This window comes from Oryx dammah, unplaced genomic scaffold, assembly GCF_014754425.2.
Source record: "Oryx dammah isolate SB20612 unplaced genomic scaffold, SCBI_Odam_1.1 HiC_scaffold_15, whole genome shotgun sequence".
Classification (NCBI taxonomy): Eukaryota; Metazoa; Chordata; class Mammalia; order Artiodactyla; family Bovidae; genus Oryx; species Oryx dammah.
In genome coordinates this window covers 27,938,007-27,956,834 of record NW_024070199.1, presented here as the reverse complement: position 1 = coordinate 27,956,834, position 18,828 = coordinate 27,938,007, and the positions used below count along the sequence as shown (strand labels likewise).

General features: G+C 41.5%; 2 protein-coding genes and 1 non-coding gene across 3 annotated transcripts; 1 reads left to right on the top strand and 2 right to left on the bottom strand.

Annotated features, from left to right (window-relative positions):
• Positions 1-3,743: 3,743 nt before the first annotated feature.
• Positions 3,744-3,850, bottom strand: LOC120874898. The gene has a single exon (XR_005723739.1). It is a non-coding gene; the product is annotated as a U6 spliceosomal RNA (small nuclear RNA).
• Positions 3,851-8,382: 4,532 nt separating this feature from the next.
• Positions 8,383-11,088, bottom strand: PATE3 (prostate and testis expressed 3). The gene is made up of 3 exons (XM_040256572.1): positions 11,079-11,088; positions 8,944-9,081; positions 8,383-8,525 (listed from the first exon to the last, which is right to left on the bottom strand). The coding sequence occupies exons 1-3, from the start codon at positions 11,086-11,088 to the stop codon at positions 8,383-8,385; spliced, it is 291 nt and encodes a 96-aa protein (XP_040112506.1).
• A 5,225-nt stretch (positions 11,089-16,313) lies between these two features.
• PATE2 (prostate and testis expressed 2) lies at positions 16,314-17,607 on the top strand. The gene is made up of 4 exons (XM_040256571.1): positions 16,314-16,365; positions 16,508-16,570; positions 16,996-17,121; positions 17,471-17,607. Exons 1-4 carry the CDS (start codon positions 16,314-16,316, stop codon positions 17,605-17,607), a joined length of 378 nt encoding a protein of 125 aa, XP_040112505.1.
• The last annotated feature ends 1,221 nt before the right edge of the window (positions 17,608-18,828 follow it).

The following is an 18,828-nucleotide window of genomic DNA, read 5'->3' as shown; positions in this document are numbered from 1 at the left end:
TGAAAAATAATAGGTACATATACATGTGTAACTGAATCACTCTGCTCTACAGCTGAAACTAACACAACATTGTTCATCAACTCTCCTCTGATATAAAGTAAATATTTTTTAAATGTTAGTAATAAAAATGCTAACTGAATTAAGAAAGAGTAGTGATATAGACACAGATAATTTTAACAAAAAACTATACAAAGACACAATCAATAATAGATAATGCTATTTCTGAGATAGAAAAAAAAATTTAGAAACAATCAATAGCTGAATAAATGACAGAGAAAAACACATGAATGTGGTGAGATAAAAGATAGAATAGTGGAAATCACCCAGTCAGAACAGCAGAAAAACTAATGAAAAAAAAAAAAATGAAGCAACATATGAGATCCATGGGATAATATACAAGGTGCCAACATCCACATGCATTATAGGCTTTTCAGAAGAAGAGAGAGAAAAAGGAGTAAAAAATGTACTTGAGAACATTATGGCTGAAACCTTTCCAAACCTAACGAAGGAAATATATCCAGGTACAGGAAGCATGTGCATGCATGCTTGATCTGTGTGGCTCTTTGCAACCCCCTGGATGATAGCCTGCCATTCTCCCCCTCTGTTCATGGAATTTCCCACGCAAGAATACTGAAATGGGTTGCCATTTCCTACTCCAGTGGATTTTCCTGACCTGGAAGGCAAGCATCTCCTGCATTGGCAGGCAGATTCTTTACTACTGTACCACCTGGAAGTCCAGAGGGTCCCAAAGCAAAATGAATCCAAACAGACCCATACCAAGACATATCATAATGAAACTGGCAAAAGTGGAAGAGAGAATCCTAAAGACAACAAGAGAAACAGTTATATACAGGGGAATCCCTACAAGGCATCACCTGACTGCAGACTCTATGCAGGTCAGAAAGGAGCAGCATAATATATTCAAAGTACAAAAGGAGAAGAATGTGCAACCTAGCAGGCTCTACCCAGAAAGATTATTATTTAAGAGAGAATGAGAGAGAAGCTGTTTCTCAGATAAGCAAAACCTAAAAGAATTCAGCAATGCTAAACTTCCCTTAAAAGAAATGTTTTCTCTAAATGAAAAAGGAGCAAGAATCAGTGCATAGATTACGAAAGAAAGAAAATTGTAAAAGAACCTGCAATAAACAGTGAAAGGATAGCATGAAGATACAGTTGTTGTTGTTCAGTTGCCCAGTTGTGTCCAACTCTTTATGACCCCATGAACTGCAGCATGCCAGGCCTCTCTGTCCCTCACCATCTCTGGAAGTTTGCTCAAGTTCATGTCCATTGCATCGGTGATGCCATCCAGCCATCTCATCATTCTCTAATGCCCTCTATTCCTCCTGCCCTCAATCTTTCCCAGCATCAGGGACTTTTCCAATGAGTCAGCTGTTCGAATCAGGTGACCAAAATACTGGAGTTTCAGCTTCAGTATCAGTCCTTCCAATGAGTATTCAGGATTGATTTCTCTTAAGATTGACTGGTTTGATCTCCTTGCTGTCCAAGGGATTCTCAGGAAGTCTTCAGCACCACAGTTAGAAGGCATCAGTTTTTCGGCCCTCCGCCTTCTTTACAGTCCAGCTCTCACATCCATACATGACCACTGGGAAGACCATAGCCTTGACTATACAGACCTTTGTCAGCAGAGTAATGTTTCTGCTTTTCAACACACTGTCTAGGTTTGTCATAGTTTTCCTGCCAAAAGGCAAACGTCTTCTGATTTCATGGCTGCAGTCACTGTTCACGGTGATTTTAGAGCCCAAGAAGAGGAAATCTGTCACTTCTTCCACCTTTCCCCTTGTATTTGCCATGAAGTAATGGAGCCGGATGCCATGATCTTGGTTCTTTTTAATATTTAGTTTTAAGCCAGCTCTTTTACCCTCATTACATTACATTACATCCCTAGTAGCTATTCATCTTGTAACTGGAAGGTTGTACATTTTGACTCCATTCTTCCAACTTCCCCTCCACCAGGAGTCTTACATCTCATAGGTAAAGCAATTTAGTTCAAGTTGATAACAACTTAATTTTTATTATCTACGAAAGTTTCACCCTTTTACTTCGTCCTTTTATATTTTGAAGTCATTATTTTCTCTCTTTATATTGTGCTCCCCAGGTGGCACAGTGGTAAAGAATCTGCTTGCCAATGCAAGAGACACAAGAGACTTGGGTTCGATCCCTGGGTTGGGAAGATTCCCTGGAGTAGGAAATGGCAACCCACTCCAGTATTCTTGTCTGGAAAATTGCATGGACTCACTCCATGTGGTCACAGAGTCAGACACAACTGAGCGCGCGCACACACACACACACACATTCATTAGCAAATGATAGTAGCTAAATTATTTTTAATGCTTTTTCTTTTGATCTTTGTAGTATAGTTCAGTGGTTAACAAACCATGCTATTCGAGTTTTCTCTTTTTTTCAGATTTTATTTTATTTATTTATTATTTTTTTACTTTACAATATTGTATTGGTTTTGCCATACATCAACATGAATCCGCCTCGAGTGTACACATGTTCCCCATCCTGAACTTCCCTCCCACCTCCCTCCCCGTACCATCCCTATGGGTCATCCCAGTGCACCAGCCCCAAGCATCCTGTATCCTGCATCGAACCTAGACTGGCGATTCGTTTCTTATATGATATTATACATGTTTCAATGCCAATCTCCCAAATCATCCCACCCTCGCCCTCTCCCACAGAGTCCAAAAGACTGCTCTATACAACTGTGACTCTTTTGCTGTCTCACATACAGGGTTATCGTTACCACTTTTTTAAATTCCATATATATGCGTTAGTATACTGTATTGGTATTTTTCTTTCTGGCTTACTTCACTCTATAATCGGCTCCAGTTTCATCCATCTCATTAGAACTGATTCAAATGTATTCTTTTTAATGGCTGAGTAATACTCCATTGTGTATATGTACCACAGCTTTCTTATCCATTCATCTGCTGATGGACATCTAGGTTGCTTCCATGTCCTGGCTATTGTAAACGGTGCTGCGATGAACACTGGGGTACACGTGTTTCTTTCAATTCTGGTTTCCTCGGTGTGTGTGCCCAGCACTGGGATTGCTAGATCATAAGGCAGTTCTATTTCCAGTTTTTTTAAGGAATCTCCACACTGTTCTCCATAGTGGCTGTACTAGTTTGCATTCCCACCAACACTGTAAGAGGGTTCCCTTTTCTCCACACCCTCTCCAGCATTTATTGCTTGTAGACTTTTGGATCGCAGTCATTCTGACCTGCATGAGATGGTACCTCATTGTGGTTTTGATTTGCATTTCTCTGATAATGAGTGATGTAGAGCATCTTTTCATGTGTTTGTTAGCCATCTGTATGTCTTCTTTGGAGAAATGTCTACTTAGTTCTTTGGCCCATTTTTTGATTGGGTCATTTATTTTTCTAGAATTGAGCTGCAGGAATTGCTTGTATATTTTTGAGATTAGTTGTTTGTCAGTTGCTTCATTTGCTATTATTTTCTCCCATTCCAAAGGCTTTTTCACCTTGCTTATAGTTTTCTTTGTTGTGCAGAAGCTTTTAATTTTAATTAGGTCCCATTTGTTTATTTTTGCTTTTATTTCCAGTATTCTGGGAGGTGGGTCATAGAGGATCCTGCTGTGATCTATATCGGAGAATGTTTTGCCAATGTTCTCCTCTAGGAGGTTTATAGTTTCTGGTCTTACGTTTAGATCTTTAATCCATTTTGAGTTTATTTTTGTGTATGGTGTTAGAAAGTGTAAAAATATGGAATGCTTCACAAATTTGCATGTCATCCTTGTGCAGGGGCCATGCTAATATTCTCTGTATCGTTCCAATTTTAGTATATGTGCTGCCAAAGCGAGCACTATTAGTTTTCTGACTGTATATTTACCTGTACCAATGTGTTATATGTTTCCATATGTCTTCATGTCTTTAATTAGCATATTTTTATTTCACCTTGTATTAACTAACTCCTTTCTGTATTTCTTGCAAGTCAGATCTAGTTATGATGAATTTCCTTAGCTTTTTTTTTTTTAACTAGGAAAGCTATAAGTTTTTTTGTGTTCTTTATACAAATTCTATATAGGATATCAGTATTGCAAATATCATAACCAAGTCTTTAACTCCTCTTTTTACTCTCTTAATGATCAGCCCTAGGATTTCTTTGGAAAGAATGATGCTAAAGCTGAAACTCCAGTATTTTGGCCACCTCATGAGACGAGTTGACTCATTGGAAAAAACTCTGATGCTGGGAGGGATTGGGGGAGGAGGAGAAGGGGACGACCGAGGACGAGATGGCTGGATGGCATCACTGACTCGATGGACGTGAGTCTGAGTGAACTCTGAGAGATGGTGATGAACAGGGAGGCTTGGCTTGCTGCGATTCATGGGGTCGCAAAGAGTCGGACACGACTGAGTGACTGAACTGAACTGAATGATACATTTTGATGAACCAACATTGTGCATTTTAATGAAATCTAACTTATCAATTCTTAAAAATGGTTTTGCTGTTTAGGTGATGTTTAAGTAACCTTTAGCCTATTCCAAAGTTATTAGTACATGCTATGCTTTCTTCTGGAAGTTTTATTGCTTTACTTTTCACTTTAGACCTACAATCCAAAAAGTTTGAATTTGCTTTTTGTGTATACTGTGAGGTAGAAGTAATGTGTAGAAAATTTTAACTGAGTAGAGAACCCAGAGTGTTAAGTGCTAATGGAAAGAGGCATATCAAATTAGTTGAGAAAAAGACAAACTTTTACATAAATATTGTTGGGTTAATTGGCTAGTCACATGGAAATATAGTAACTAGGATCAATTTCTTACAAGGATAAATTCCAAATGGGTAATCAAAAGGTTAACTTAATCCAAGAAATTATTAGCAGGAAACATGAATGAATTATTTTCTTACCTAGAGTAAGTGGAATTCTCATACAGTACTGGTTCAGTTCAGTTCAGTCGATCAGTCATGTCCAACTCTTTGCGATCCCATGAATCGCAGCAAGCCAGGCCTCCCTGGCCATCACCAACTCCCGGAGTTCACTCAGACTCACGTCCATCGAGTCCGTGATACCATCCAGCCATCTTCCTCTGTCGTCCCCTTCTCCTCCTGCCCCCAATCCCTCCCAGCATCAGAGTCTTTTCCAATGAGTCAACTCTTCTCATGAGGTGGCCAAAGTACTGGAGCTTTAGCTTTAGCATCATTCCTTCCAAAGAAATCCCAGGGTTGATCTTCAGAATGGACTGGTTGGATCTCCTTGCAGTCCAAGGGACTCTCAAGAGTCTTCTCCAACACCACAGTTCAAAAACATCAATTCTTCGGCGCTCAGCCTTCTTCACAGTCCAACTCTCACATCCATACATGACCACAGGAAAAACCATAGCCTTGACTAGACGGACCTTAGTCAGCAAAGTAATGTCTCTGCTCTTGAATATGTTATCTAGGTTGGTCATAACTTTTCTTCCAAGGAGTAAGCATCTTTTAATTTCATGGCTGCAATCACCATCTGCAGTGATTTTGGAGCCCCCCAAAATAAACTCTGACACTGTCTCCACTGTTTCCCCATCTATTTCCCATGAAGTGATGGGACTGGATGCCATGATCTTCGTTTTCTGAATGTTGAGGTTTAAACCAACTTTTTCACTCTCCTCTTTCACTTTCATCAAGAGGCTTTTTAGCTCCTCTTCACTTTCTGCCATAAGGGTGGTGTCATCTGCATATCTGAGGTTATTGATATTTCTCCCGGCAATCTTGATTCCAGCTTGTGTTTCTTCCAGTCCAGCGTTTCTCATGATGTACTCTACATATAAGTTAAATAAGCAGGGTGACAATATACAGCCTTGACATACTCCTTTTCCTATTTGGAGCCAGTCTGTTGTTCTATGTCCAGTTCTAACTGTTGCTTCCTGACCTGCATACAGATTTCTCAAGAGGCAGGTCAGGTGGTCTGGTATTCCCATCTCTTTCAGAATTTTTCACAGTTTATTCTATATTAGTATCACCACTTTGCTAAACTATTTTGGTTGTTTCTTTTTAAGCTATGGATATGCCTACCCTGTGACTCATACTTTTTAATTACCTACCCAAGAGAGATGAGTGTGTATGACTGCCAAAATTCTTATGTGATACAAATTTTAAAAACGGCTCATATGAGAATGTTCGTAGCAGATTTATTTACAATAGCCCAAAGCTGAAAACAACTCATGTCCATCAATAAGAGAATTGATTTAATAAATTGTAGTGTATGTATGTGCTATGCTGTGCTTAGTCACTCAGTTGTGTCCAACTCTTGGCGACTCCTTAGATTATAGCCTGCCAGGGTCCTCTGTCCATGGGGATTCTCCAGGCAAGAATACTGGAGTGAGTTGCCATGCCCTCTTCCAGGAGATCGTCCCAACCCAGGGATTGAACCCAGGTCTCCCACATTGCAGGTGGATTCTTTACTGTCTAAGCCACCAAGGAAGCCCAGTGTATGTACACAATGGGAGAAAAAGAACAAACCTTTGGTATAAGTGAAAACACACATGAGTCTTAAAAATATTATGGTGGGTGATTGAAACTAGACTCAAGACAGTATTTTCTGTATAATTGTCTTTATAATAAGTTCAAGAACAGATAAAATTAGTTCTATGGTGATGGAAGTTAGAATAATACTTTTGGGAGTAGATTGTTACTTGAAGAAACTTACAGGAATGACGAAAATGTTCCATGTCTTAATTGGGATAGTGGTTATATAGGTTTATCTGCTTATCAAATCACATCAAACTCTATACTTAAAATATGTGCATTTTATTGTACATGAATTATACTTCAATTAAGAAGATAATTGCCAGAAGTGGGAGGGAGATTCAAGAGGGAGGGGACATATGCATACCTATGGTTAATTCATGTTGATGTGTGACAGAAATCAAACTAATTTTATAAAGCAATCATCAATCAGTTAAAAATAAATATTACAAAAAGAAGATTATTATTCATCTCATAATGAATGATGGATCTCGCTGATAATAATCAGTAGGAGCTAAAGCTGTTAGATGCACAATTGAAGGGAAACTTTATATTGCATAGATAAATCTGAGAGCAACAAAACTTATATAATTAATCCTGACATTGTTAAAACTAGGAAAATGTCTGCCTTCAGATATTTCCAAGTGTTGGGCCAGATTACCCTTTCTAAACTTTCAGGCCTGTTTTGTAAGGCTTTGATATAATAATAGCTTTAATTTTGAATATTGAAGTAAGTGATGAGTTTTGGAAGAATCCCATTAAAAAAAAAAGTTGTTTTAAGTTAATGTATTTGAATACTGGAGGGTTCCATAATCAGAAATGTCCTTTTCATAATTTCTTTGAGGAAGATACATGGTATGTTGGCACTGGAATGAACGTTCATGTCTGCTAGGGAGTACACTCAACAAAATAAGTAAAAAACCAAAAAGCCATGATAAACAAATGGACAAGAAAAATTCCATCAGCTTTACTGGAAGCTCTTTGAAACCCAGTGAAGTCTAATTGGCCAGCTAAAGACAACTAGAGATGAGTAAGACAAGGTGTTCTTGCTGTGATTTATAACATTCTAGGGCAAATTAGACAAACAGAAATGATTCCTTTTTGTGAGGAAGAGAAAAAAAAAAGTACCTATAAAGTGACTTGGGTATTCAGAGGAAGGAGAATTTGTGTAGCAATGGTGTGGGTAGCTGGTGAGTCAGAGTGGAGGTGGGTAGCAAAAGAGGAAAGGAATTGAGAAAGACTAGGAGAGGAAGAGGAAGAAATGAGAGTCGCCATGTATCTTGAACACACATCTTGCCAGGCCTAGAAGTGGCTGTATGTGAGCTGTGAATGCTACAGAGGCAAGAAGTCCTTTATTTGCTGTTCCCTACTAACACTGTATATAGAGACACTTCGTAAATGCCAAGAAAATCATGACTGAGTGTGAGGTGGACATTGTCCACTGGGGACAATAATTTTTGTCCACAGAGGAAAATCTCAAGTGTCCAGCATCTGCTTTTTTTTTTTTTTTTTTTGCTATTTCTGCTTAACTATAATCATGATGTGAGTTTCAGACAAAAACTTTTGTGAATTTTCAGCTGAAGAATTTCTAGTCCACCTCCACTAGCTAAGATAATCCACCAGGATCTAGAATGGTCTTATTTTAAAACTTTCTACTGGGCTTCTGAGGGTAAGCTTCTTGAAGTACAGAAATGCCAGTTCTTGTAATGGGAGAATTCTGTTGTTCAGGATAGTAATCCTCTGACTGAGGTAGAAAGCAAGCTTGAGGCAATAGCAAGAATAACACTGAGTTACAGAGAGGGCTGGGGTCCCTCCAGAACAGACAGGGCAGAAAAGCCAGGGCAGGCCAACTGTGAAGGCAGAGACTTATTGGTAACATTCTAAAGGGAGAACTCAGGAGTAGAAGTATTTCAGCGTTTTGAAGTTACAATAATTGTAGTTGCAGCATTTGTGAACGTAAATTCGACCCTGGAAATTGTATGTCAGATCTCTGCAGAATCTCTGACACACCAGATACGATAACTGGAGGGTGCCATCTGTAATAAGAAGGAACCATAGAAAAATCAGCCAGCGATCTAAGTTCGTTAAAGCCAAGTCACACGTGGCACTAGTCCTGTCTGTAAAGATTTAATAGGGCATCGGGGGTAGGTTTGGGGTCAGCTTCCCATCTTGTACTTCCCAAGGGGACTCAGGCAGGGAGATGAAGACATCACGGGTCCCCTGCAGGAGTTATTTGCCTAAGTTCCCTGGAAAACCTCAACCCTCTGTACTCATGTTTCTTCCTCCTGGCTCGTTTCCCCAAGTCCCCTTCAGTCTGCAGGCACAGGGTCCCGTACCCAGGGATATGTGGCACTTTGGTTCCTCTCTTGAATTGACCTTGGCCTGAGATAGAAATTTGCTCTCCTAAGAATTTTCTAGGAATCTCACAGCACCTCCCCGGACCCTCTAACTTACGCTGGAAGATCTTTAAGATCATGCATTTCTCATAATTCCTAGCAACACAGACGCCAAAGCCTCTTCTACAGCGATCCGTCTGGGTACGAAGGTGGCAGGTTATGCATCTCAGTGGTGTCACTGCTGGAGAGCACAGAGCTGATGTAAGGCCAGGGGAGAGACTTAGAAGAAACTAGAGACTTAGAAAAAACACAGAGACTTAGAAGAAACTAGACCTATCTAGACCTGGGAGAGGGCTGGGGGGTGGTTGGGATCAGGGAGTAAGCAATTTGAGCTCTCACCAACTCCACGCCCCAAAAAATGTCATTGTGAGAGTAAAAGGATTCTGACCCCCAATTTAGCCCTTTTAACCTAGTGAAAGTGAAGGGTCTGACTCTTTTGTGACCCCATGGACTATAGCTTTCCAGGCACCTCTGTCCATGGAATTCTCCACGCAAGAAAACTGGAGTGGGTAGCCATTCCCTTTTCCAGAGGATCATCCCAACCCAGGGATTGAACTGAAGGCAGATTCTTTACCATCTGAGCCACCAGGGAAGCCCCTTTAACCTGGTAACTTTGAGCAAAGATTTAGCCTCTATGGCATGGATTTTCCGGCTTAAGGATGATTCTGTTCATGTTAACCTGGTTTACTTGGCAGCAGTGTAGATAGAGTGGGATAATAAGGCTGAATGCTTTAAAGTGTTTGACCCATTACTCTGATGGGATTTCTGACATTCATCGCTTAGATATGGTTCGGTGATATAGTCTGTTTTGAACTTGAAACTGAATCTTTGTGAAAGCCTCCTGAATTATATACCATAATCAGTGCCACTTTCTGTGGTACTGTGGGGTGAACTGATTGAAATAAAGTTTAATTTCAAAAAACAGTCCTTAATACACCTATATGAGAAAGTATCATTTCTTGAGCATCTCGTTTGGGCCATGTTCTCTTTCCTTATTATCTGATTTAATTCTCACAAAAGCCTTGTAACTAGGTATTTCCCCATTTCCCAGATGAGCAACCAGAGAATTTAAGACAGTGACTGAATTATTTGTTAATCTGTCTGATCCCAGTGCCTCCAGTATTTTCTTTCCTAGAATCACTTGTTGAATATAAAAATCCCTGGTAAGGGTATCAAAACCCTTGATGTCACTAAAGCCAACTATGAAATTATTCACTGTAGACTGACCAGCTCCTTCAGCAAATAGGGCACAGGTTTATATATAGGAAGGATGTACTGAGGGAGACCTTGCTAAGAGTTTTGATTATGGGGAATGGTAGGGATAGACTGGTAGGGGAGCCCTACGAAGGGGCAGCCATAGAGGCTTGAGCCCTTGGTGGGGAATGGTAGAATGATATAAAGGTCAGACAAGTTGGCGTGGAGGCCCAGGGAGCACTCTAAAGGCTGGCTTCCCCTCCTATATAAATATAGTCAAGACCTAGCCCAGCCCGGACACCACCCACACATACAGAGTGTCCCAGGGAGTCCCCTCGATCCTGGCTCTGGACCCCCCTCCTCAAGTCTCTTGACTCACCCACGGGGCAGCTGAGGAGGAATAAAAGCAACAAGAAGTGTCTGTCCATCTTGACAGAGAAGTTCCTCACACAGGAAGAAAAAAAGCCAGGGGCGGCACACATAGGCCTGTAGGCTACAAGAGGAAGCCTCGCTCTTCATCACAGGGCAGGGATTATTCATGCCTGAGGGGAACCAGGCCCACAGTCAGCTCTGGGTGCTGCAGTTTCCTGCTTTCTCCACCCATCACAGAGGATGGTAGTTAAACAATGTTGGCATTTACATGAAGTTAACTTTTTTTTTGTATGTGTGTATATATATATATACACATATATACATATACTATTCATCATAATAATTATTATTAATGTAGTTATTATTCTTATCCTAATTTCACAGAGGAGGAAGCTACGGCCTGGTGAGGTCCAGTATCTTTCCCAAGATCACATATCTAGTGACTTATAGTGCCAGGATTCAGAGCAAGATCTTCTAGTTCCAGAAGCCATACCTTTAACCATTTTGATTGAATGCCTCTTGGAGGTTTGTTCATACATTCAACTAATATTCATTGAGCACTTTTATAGGCCAAGCACAGTTTCATGTATGAGAGCAGGGCAACAAATAAGATCAAAGAAAGCTCACCTAGCTCCATGCCTTTTGGGTGAGCAAAAGAAGAGTAAAGAAGTGAAAAGACGGGATCATGCATGACTAAGCTGGGACTTCCGATTAGAACTTCTGATTCTCAGCCCACAACTTCCATTTTACCAGAAATCTGTTTCCCAAGGCCAGGAGATATTTACTTTGTAGGGCTGTGAAATGGTCTCTAGGATTATCACATGGCTTGATCTTTTGCAAATTTATATTGTGTATCTGGCCAGTTTGGCCCACATGCTTTAGGGATCTGTCTCTACAAAAATTAACTCAGGTAAGGTTCACCATGGGTAAACCATTGGAAAACTATGACTGGTTCAGGCACTGTCAGTCTCTGACAGTTCACTGACCCATCAGTGCACTTATGGTACTTTGGCTAGAGATAATAGGAATCTTCTATCAGGAACTCATTTAATGACATGTTCTTTAGCTGTAGGAACAGTATGTTCTCCAAAATGTCTCAAGTATGACATTTTTAGATGACAGGTAACAATTGGGTGAAATCAAGCCTTAGCTCAAGTGCCATGAAATTTATGATGTACCTTTTAAATGAGCACAGTGTTGAGTCCATCTCTTTTAACATGAGTCTGTTCCTTTGAAAATAATTGATTCTAGAATCGAAGTCAACTTTGTGAAGTCTATGAATCCAGTTTTCTATCTTCCATCTTTCAGAAGAAGATGTGAGAAACTGGGATAGCATTTTTCAGGACTTTTCAAAGGCTTATCAAGAAGGCAACCTTCTGAGCCTTTATGGGCCACCTGTTTCCTCTTCTCTATCTTTAAAGAGAGTGACTCTAGAATCAAAGCAAAGGAAGAAGAAATTCTAGGTTACACCACCGAGGGTTTGCCCAATTTCTATGCTACTGCCTTCAAGGTGCCCTCTGGCAGATATTTTCTGAAAGCCCCACTGAGTTTGGAACCTCTTTCCTATTTTCAGTTAGGACTGTAGAATTTTGCAATGCCACCCACGCACTAGGTTCTCTGATCTTACATCTCATCCCTCACCCATCAAATTTTCTCGTGGAAACAGTGTACTGTGGTATCTGTGGGCCTTCTAAAGTAGAATGGATATTTGTGGATGTGAATCTGGAACTCAAAATAGAGGTCAGAGGTAGAGATGTAAAACTGGGCATCATCAGCATGTGGGTGACCTCAAGCTCGAGTTGTGAGAATGGACCCAGTTCTCATGCAGTCTTCAATGAATCAGAACTCAATTAGTTCCTAGCTGCTAACCCACCCAAAGCAAATTAAACAGTTTGTTCAGCAACTGATGGTGTCTTCAAAGTTCATTCCAGAAGAAGCTGTCAGTCTTTCCATCTTTTCCAACACCCAAAGCCCAAGGGAAGACTTGATGAAACAACATATGACATGATGCTCCCAATTATCATCTTCACAGCTCTTGACCCTTGAATTCCAAAACCACAGCCACAGCCACTCCATCACCACCTTTCCTGGCCAGGTGCCCTTTCCCACACGTGGCTCCTTTTGACTAAAGTTTCTGACACCTACCCTAGCAAAAGGACCCAGGCTGCTCCTGAAGTTTTAAGCCCTGCACAAGGGATTCATGTTTGATAGTTTCCAAGGCCTCCGTGCAAACTTGAATATACTACTAACACCAATCTTATGATGAAAATTCATTCTCAACGTTGGTAACATACCCAGAGTCACAATATTGGCAAGGAGCAGGGCCAGGATCTGAACCCACATGTGTACCAAACTTGATCCTGGGAAAAAGGAAGATGTCCTTTCTAGAATCCAGTATCAGTACAGAAGAGTGGTACTTTAATGTCTTTTCCAGTGCTGGGAAAAATGATGCTTTTCATTGACATCTTGCAATTGTAATAGTGAGCAAGAAATCCCACTTTGTGTGCATGGGACTAAGTAGTCTCAGTAGCAAGCACCGAGAATTGTCTGCTGCAGCCCCTCTCTCTGCTTACCTGCCATCACCTCCAGCAAGATGCATCTCTCTGAGTTTCTTGCTCACCCATGTCTCCAGAACCACATGACCAGCTCTCATCCCCATGCGGCAAGTTGCTTGATATCTCTGCACTTCGACACTTGCTGTGCCTTTGGGTACCTGTCCTTATTCACCACCCCATTGTGGTGCTGGAGAAGACTCTTGAGAGTCCCTTGGACTGCAAGGAGATCAAATCAGCCAATCCTAAAAGAAACCAAACCTGAATATTCATCGGAAGGACTGATGCTGAAGCTGAAACTCCAATACTTTGGCCACTTGATGCAAAGAGTCGACTAATTGGAAAAGACCCTGATGGTGGGAAAGATTGAGGGCAGGAGGAGAAGGAGATGACAGAAGATGGGATGGGTACATGGCATCACTGACTCAATGGACATGAGTTTGAGAAAACTCTGGGAGATAGTGAAGGGAGGCCTGGTGTGCTGCAGTTCATGGGGTCATAAAGGGTCAGACAAGACCAGTCACTAAACAACAACATCGACCCTATTCACTTATTCTAGCTATTAATAGCACATCACTAGCTTTCAGAATCCTGCACAAGTATCCTGTCTTCAGGGACACCTTCCCTGGTCACGCAGTCAAATTTGAATGTCCTTTATCTAGGCCTCCAAGTCAACTGTGGCTGATGTACTTGTGTTCACCTGAACTAGCCTCTAACCTTTGTGATGCTACAGATTTGTGGCCTGATTTGCTTGGTATCTTCTCTTTTTATAATACTGGCATTTGGTATGTGTGTAGAAAATATTTACTTTTTAAAAAGATATCAATTAATTAATAACACCTGAAGGCAAAGTAGGCACATCTCTCCTTCTCCTGAAACTTCCCTTTGCTACACCACAGCAGGGACACTTCAGTGTTTCCCTCACATTCAGACCATACCTGAAATCCTGGATTTAATTCCTGGTGCCTCAGTCTAGGGCTTCCCAGGTGGTACTAGTGGTAAAGAACCTGACGGCCAATGCGGGAGACAAAAGAGACGCGGGGTTCGATCCCTATATCAGGAAGATCCCCTGGAGGAGGGCACAGAGACCCACTCCAGTATTCTTGCCTGGAGAATCCAATGGACAGAAAAGCCTGGTGGGCTACAGTCCACAGGGCCGCAAAGAGTTGGATATGACTGAAGCACCCATGCAAAGATGGGCTCGATAAAGGACAGAAATGGTATGAACATAACAGAAGCAGTCCAAGGGAAACCTGGCGTGCTGCGATTCATGGGGTCGCAAAGAGTTGAACACGACTGAGCGACTGAACTGTACTGAACTGAACAGAAGCAGAAGATATTAAGAAGAGATGGCAAGAATACACAGAAGAACTGTACAAAAAACATCTTCACGACCCAGATAATCACAATGGTGTGATCACTCATCTAGAGCCAGACATCCTGGAATGTGAAGTCAAGTGGGCCTTAGAAAGCATCACTACGAACAAAGCTAGTGGAGGTGATGGAATTCCAGTCGAGCTATTTCAAATCCTGAAAGATGATGCTGTGAAAGTGCTGCACTCAATATGCCAGCAAATTTGGAAAACTCAGCAGTGGCCACAGGACTGGAAAAGGTCAGTTTTCATTCCAACCCCAAAGAAAGGCAGTGCCAAAGAATGCTCAAACTACCACACAATTGCACTCATCTCACACGCTAGTAAAGTAATGCTCAAAATTCTCCTAGCCAGGCTTCAGCAATATGTGAACCGTGAACTTCCTGATGTTCAAGCTGGTTTTAGAAAAAGCAGAGGAACCAGAGATCAAAGTGCCAACATCCGCTGGATCATGGAAAAAGCAAGAGAGTTCCAGAAAAACATCTACTTCTGCTTTATTGACTATGCCAAAGCCTTTGACTGTGTGGATCACAATAAATGGTGGAAAATTCTGAAAGAGATGGGAATACCAGACCACCTGACCTACCTCTTGAGAAATCTGTATGCAGGTCAGGAAGCAACAGTTAGAACTGGACATGGAACAACAGACTGGTTCCAAATAGGAAAAGGAGGACGTCAAGGCTGTATATTGTCATCCTGCTTATTTAACTTCTATGCAGAGTACATCATGAGAAACGCTGGACTGGAAGAAACACAAGCTGGAATCAAGATTGCCGGGAGAAATATCAATAACCTCATATATGCAGATGACACTACCCTTATGGCACAAAGTGAAGAGGAACTAAAAAGCCTCTTGATGAAAGTGAAAGAGGAGAGTGAAAAAGTTGGCTTAAAGCTCAACATTCAGAAAACTAAGATCATGGCATCCGGTCCCATCACTTCATGGGAAATAGATGGGGAAACAGTGGAAACAGTGTCAGACTTTATTTTTTTGGACTCCAAAATCACTGCAGATGGTGACTGCAGCCATGAAATTAAAAGACGCTTACTCCTTGGAAGAAAAGTTATGATCAACCTAGATAACATATTCAAAAGCAGAGATATTACTTTGCCAACTAAGGTCCAACTAGTCAAGGCTGTGGTTTTTCCAGTATTCACATATAGATGTGAGAGTTGGACTGTGAAGAAGGCTGAGCGACGAAGAATTGATGCTTTTGAACTGTGGTGTTGGAGAAGACTCTTGAGAGTCCCTTGGACTGCAAGGAGATCCAACTAGTCCATTCTGAAGGAGATCAACCCTGGGATTTCTTTGGAGGGAATGATGCTGAAGCTGAAACTCCAGTACTTTGGCCACCTCATGCGAAGAGTTGACTCATTGGAAAAGACTCTGATGCTGGGAGGGATTGGGGGCAGGAGAAGAAGGGGATGACAGAGGATGAGATGGCTGGATGGCATCACGGACTCGATGGATGTGAGTCTGAGTGAACTCCGGGAGTTGGTGATGGACAGGGAGGCCTGGCGTGCTGCGATTCATGGGGTCGCAAAGAGTCGGACACGACTGAGCCACTGAACTGAACTGAACTGAACTGAACTGAAGCACCCGCCTCAGTCTAAGTGAGACAATGACAAATCTGATTATTCTGAGATTATCTAAAAGAGCTAAAAGGAATAAAAGTATCCAAACCCTGTCTTAAAAGGTTAAAATGTGGCAAAGAGACTTATCTTTCCTTGCAGAGTACAAGGCTTAGCTATAGAGGAGAATTTTAAAATAGATGGTTTATGGGCAGTGGACTGCAGTTCGTGCTTTGGTCCTTTCTGGGAACACTGAGATACTAATTTTATGATTATATGATTTAGAAGAATAGCCCAAGGACAGAACACAGATGGAGATCAACCAGTGCCTTCCACAGGCAACTGCACACGACCAAAGTCCCAGGATGTCTGTTCTGTTTCTGCTGCCCATTGTCATTGTAGTCTGCATGAGTAAGGGTAAGTCCTGGAGGCAAAGGGAGGGCTGGTTGCTGGTTAAGAGAAAGGAAGGCGCTAGGGGAGGAGAAATTTCCAGAATTGGCTCTTGGGGCTTTGGCAGATGCATATGCAGCTATGATAAGAAAAACTTTTCTTTTCACAGGTGAATTTTATGTGCATATGAAAGGTACGACCACGGCTAAAGTCCTCCGTAAAAAGGTTATTGGTGACACTTTAGGGGTAAACCTCCCCCTCCCTCTTTTGAGAAAGCTGTAATCCATTCTTACTGTAAAATCCTAGGAGTCTGATCTTACCAATTTAGTCCATTTCATGAAGTTAGGAAGCTAAAATCCCCGCCTTTGCTTCCTTTTCTCCATTACTGAACAAAATCATCAGGCTAGATAAGGGGCTCATTACTTGGGGACCAGAGATAAATTTTTAGGGGAACTCTGACCTCTTGAGATTACATTCAGGGTTTGATTTAAACCTGTCTGTACAAGTTTGCTTTCACAAGATTATCAAAGGAGTCGGGGTCCCAAGAAAAGTTGGGAAGCACTAGGCAGTAGTAAGTTCCTGTTGGGAAGCCCCCCAGCCTGGAGAGCCTTCACCGTAAAACCGCATCCTATAAGCACCTCTTTCTGTGTCTGGCAGAGCCAATGATGTGTTACAAATGTAAACAATATCATCTCGGGATATGCTATGACTCCATGATGTCCTGCACCCTGAAGTACAAACAGACATGTGCTGTTGAAAACATTTACTTCCTTACCAAAAAAGGTAGTGTTGGGCATAGATTAACTGAGAAGTAACCACCTCTCCCTCACTTAGAGGCAATCGCCTCCTTTCGTCATTAGAACACATGGGTGAGTCGGATGGGTAAGGTTGGGATGGTTCTGCAAAGACGGACTTTTCTTTAAGACAGTATTGAGTGAAGGAGAGGTGAATGTCCCCCTCTCAGTTAGAAAATAAAATCCATTCTTTGGGTCAGTAATTAATAGAGTCTGTCTTTTAGCTCACTAGGGTCTAGAGAAAAGTCAGTGAAGGTCTGAAGAGAGGTGATTCCTAGGAATACAGTAGGAGAAAACAGAGTCATCATGGTTGTATTCCCTTTCTTTCACCTCCTCAGGGCGGAGTATGTATTTTTATTCGAAACTGTCGTGTAAGGCCAACTGTGAAGACATCAACTTCTTAAGTTTTGACAAGAGAACAGAGCTCATCTGTTGCAAACATAAAAGCTACTGCAACCTCCCCGAAGGTGTCTAGTTCTGCATCTCTCCTGGAGTTTTGAGTATTCTTCAACTCACCATCCCCTTTATGTTTTCTTGCCAAACCTATATTTTGTTCTCCTCTTCTAACCAGTGGCAGAGAGTGAGAAAATCAACAGGTAGTTAAAAGAGGAGCCATCATTAACGATGGAGCCCCAGACAGAATTTCTGCAAATCCCTATTTACAGGGTTTTGGTTTTTTTATGATGGTACTGCCATGGATATTGTTGGGATTTCAATTGGTTATTCATTATGTCCTATATGGAATGCAAAGCGTTAGTCACTCAGTCATGTCCGACTCTTTGTGACCCTATGGACAGCAGCCCACCAGGTTTCTCTGTCCATGGAATTCTCCAGGCAAGAATACTGTACTGGGTTGCCATTCCCTTCTCCAGGGGACCTTTTCGACCCAAGGATCAAACCTGGGTCTCCTACATTGGCAGGCAGATTCCTTACAGTCTGAACCACCTGAGAAGCCAACTTTAGGTAATGTAGTACTATCAAGTCTTATTTTAATCACATAAATGTCTGTTTTATTTATCCCATTCTGAATGGAAATGCAAAGACTTGTGTCAAAATCATCCCAAACCAGTATTGGGAATTCTGCAACCACTTTATCCTCATTCATACTCACTGCTCTGGGCTAGGATTCTCTGGATTAGCCCTGGCACTTTCCTTGTGTCCATGGGTTATGGCAATAAGAGAAGACTAACTCGAGTTTTCTAATCTGCTGGCAACATGAGCTGCATCTTTCTCTTTTGGATCTCTTGGGGGGAATCTCAGGCCAAGAAAAAACTGGACAAACATAGGAATGAGGCTTCAAGAACTGTTTTAGGGGCATTTCATTTTGTGGAAAGTAAGATTCGAGAAACAATTTGGTGTGGGTGGAGCTGCCATCACCCTCTCTGACCAGGTAGCACTTGCTTGAACCAGGTGATTGAATTGGAAATGGAGATCTTGGGCCAGAATGGCTAGTCTGTTTCTTCTCATAAGAATGCAAAAAAAATGTTAATGATAAAGCAGGTGAAGATAAGAGAACATAGAGACTCCATGCACTAGTATTCTAGTTACAGAGAGCCCTATGTAAGATGCAGTTATGAGTAAGCAGAAAGAGTGATATAGTGAAAGCTAATGGTGGTGGGAGATCAAGACAGTCAGTCTTACAGGAAATCAACCCTCAATATTCACTGGAAGGACTGAAGCTGAAGCTCCAATACTT

What these genes read in the sequence shown, in the direction of transcription:
- PATE3 (XM_040256572.1), bottom strand. An exon ending in GATCTTAAAGATCTTCCAGC is followed by an intron (nt 8,526 to 8,943) that starts GTAAGTTAGAGG and finishes TTCTTATTACAG; the next exon opens with ATGGCACCCTCCAGTTATCG.
- PATE2 (XM_040256571.1), top strand. Translation starts at nt 16,314, where the DNA reads ATGTCTGTTCTGTTTCTGCTGCCCATTGTCATTGTAGTCTGCATGAGT. An exon ending in TGTAGTCTGCATGAGTAAGG is followed by an intron (nt 16,366 to 16,507) that starts GTAAGTCCTGGA and finishes TTCTTTTCACAG; the next exon opens with GTGAATTTTATGTGCATATG. An exon ending in TTACTTCCTTACCAAAAAAG is followed by an intron (nt 17,122 to 17,470) that starts GTAGTGTTGGGC and finishes TCACCTCCTCAG; the next exon opens with GGCGGAGTATGTATTTTTAT.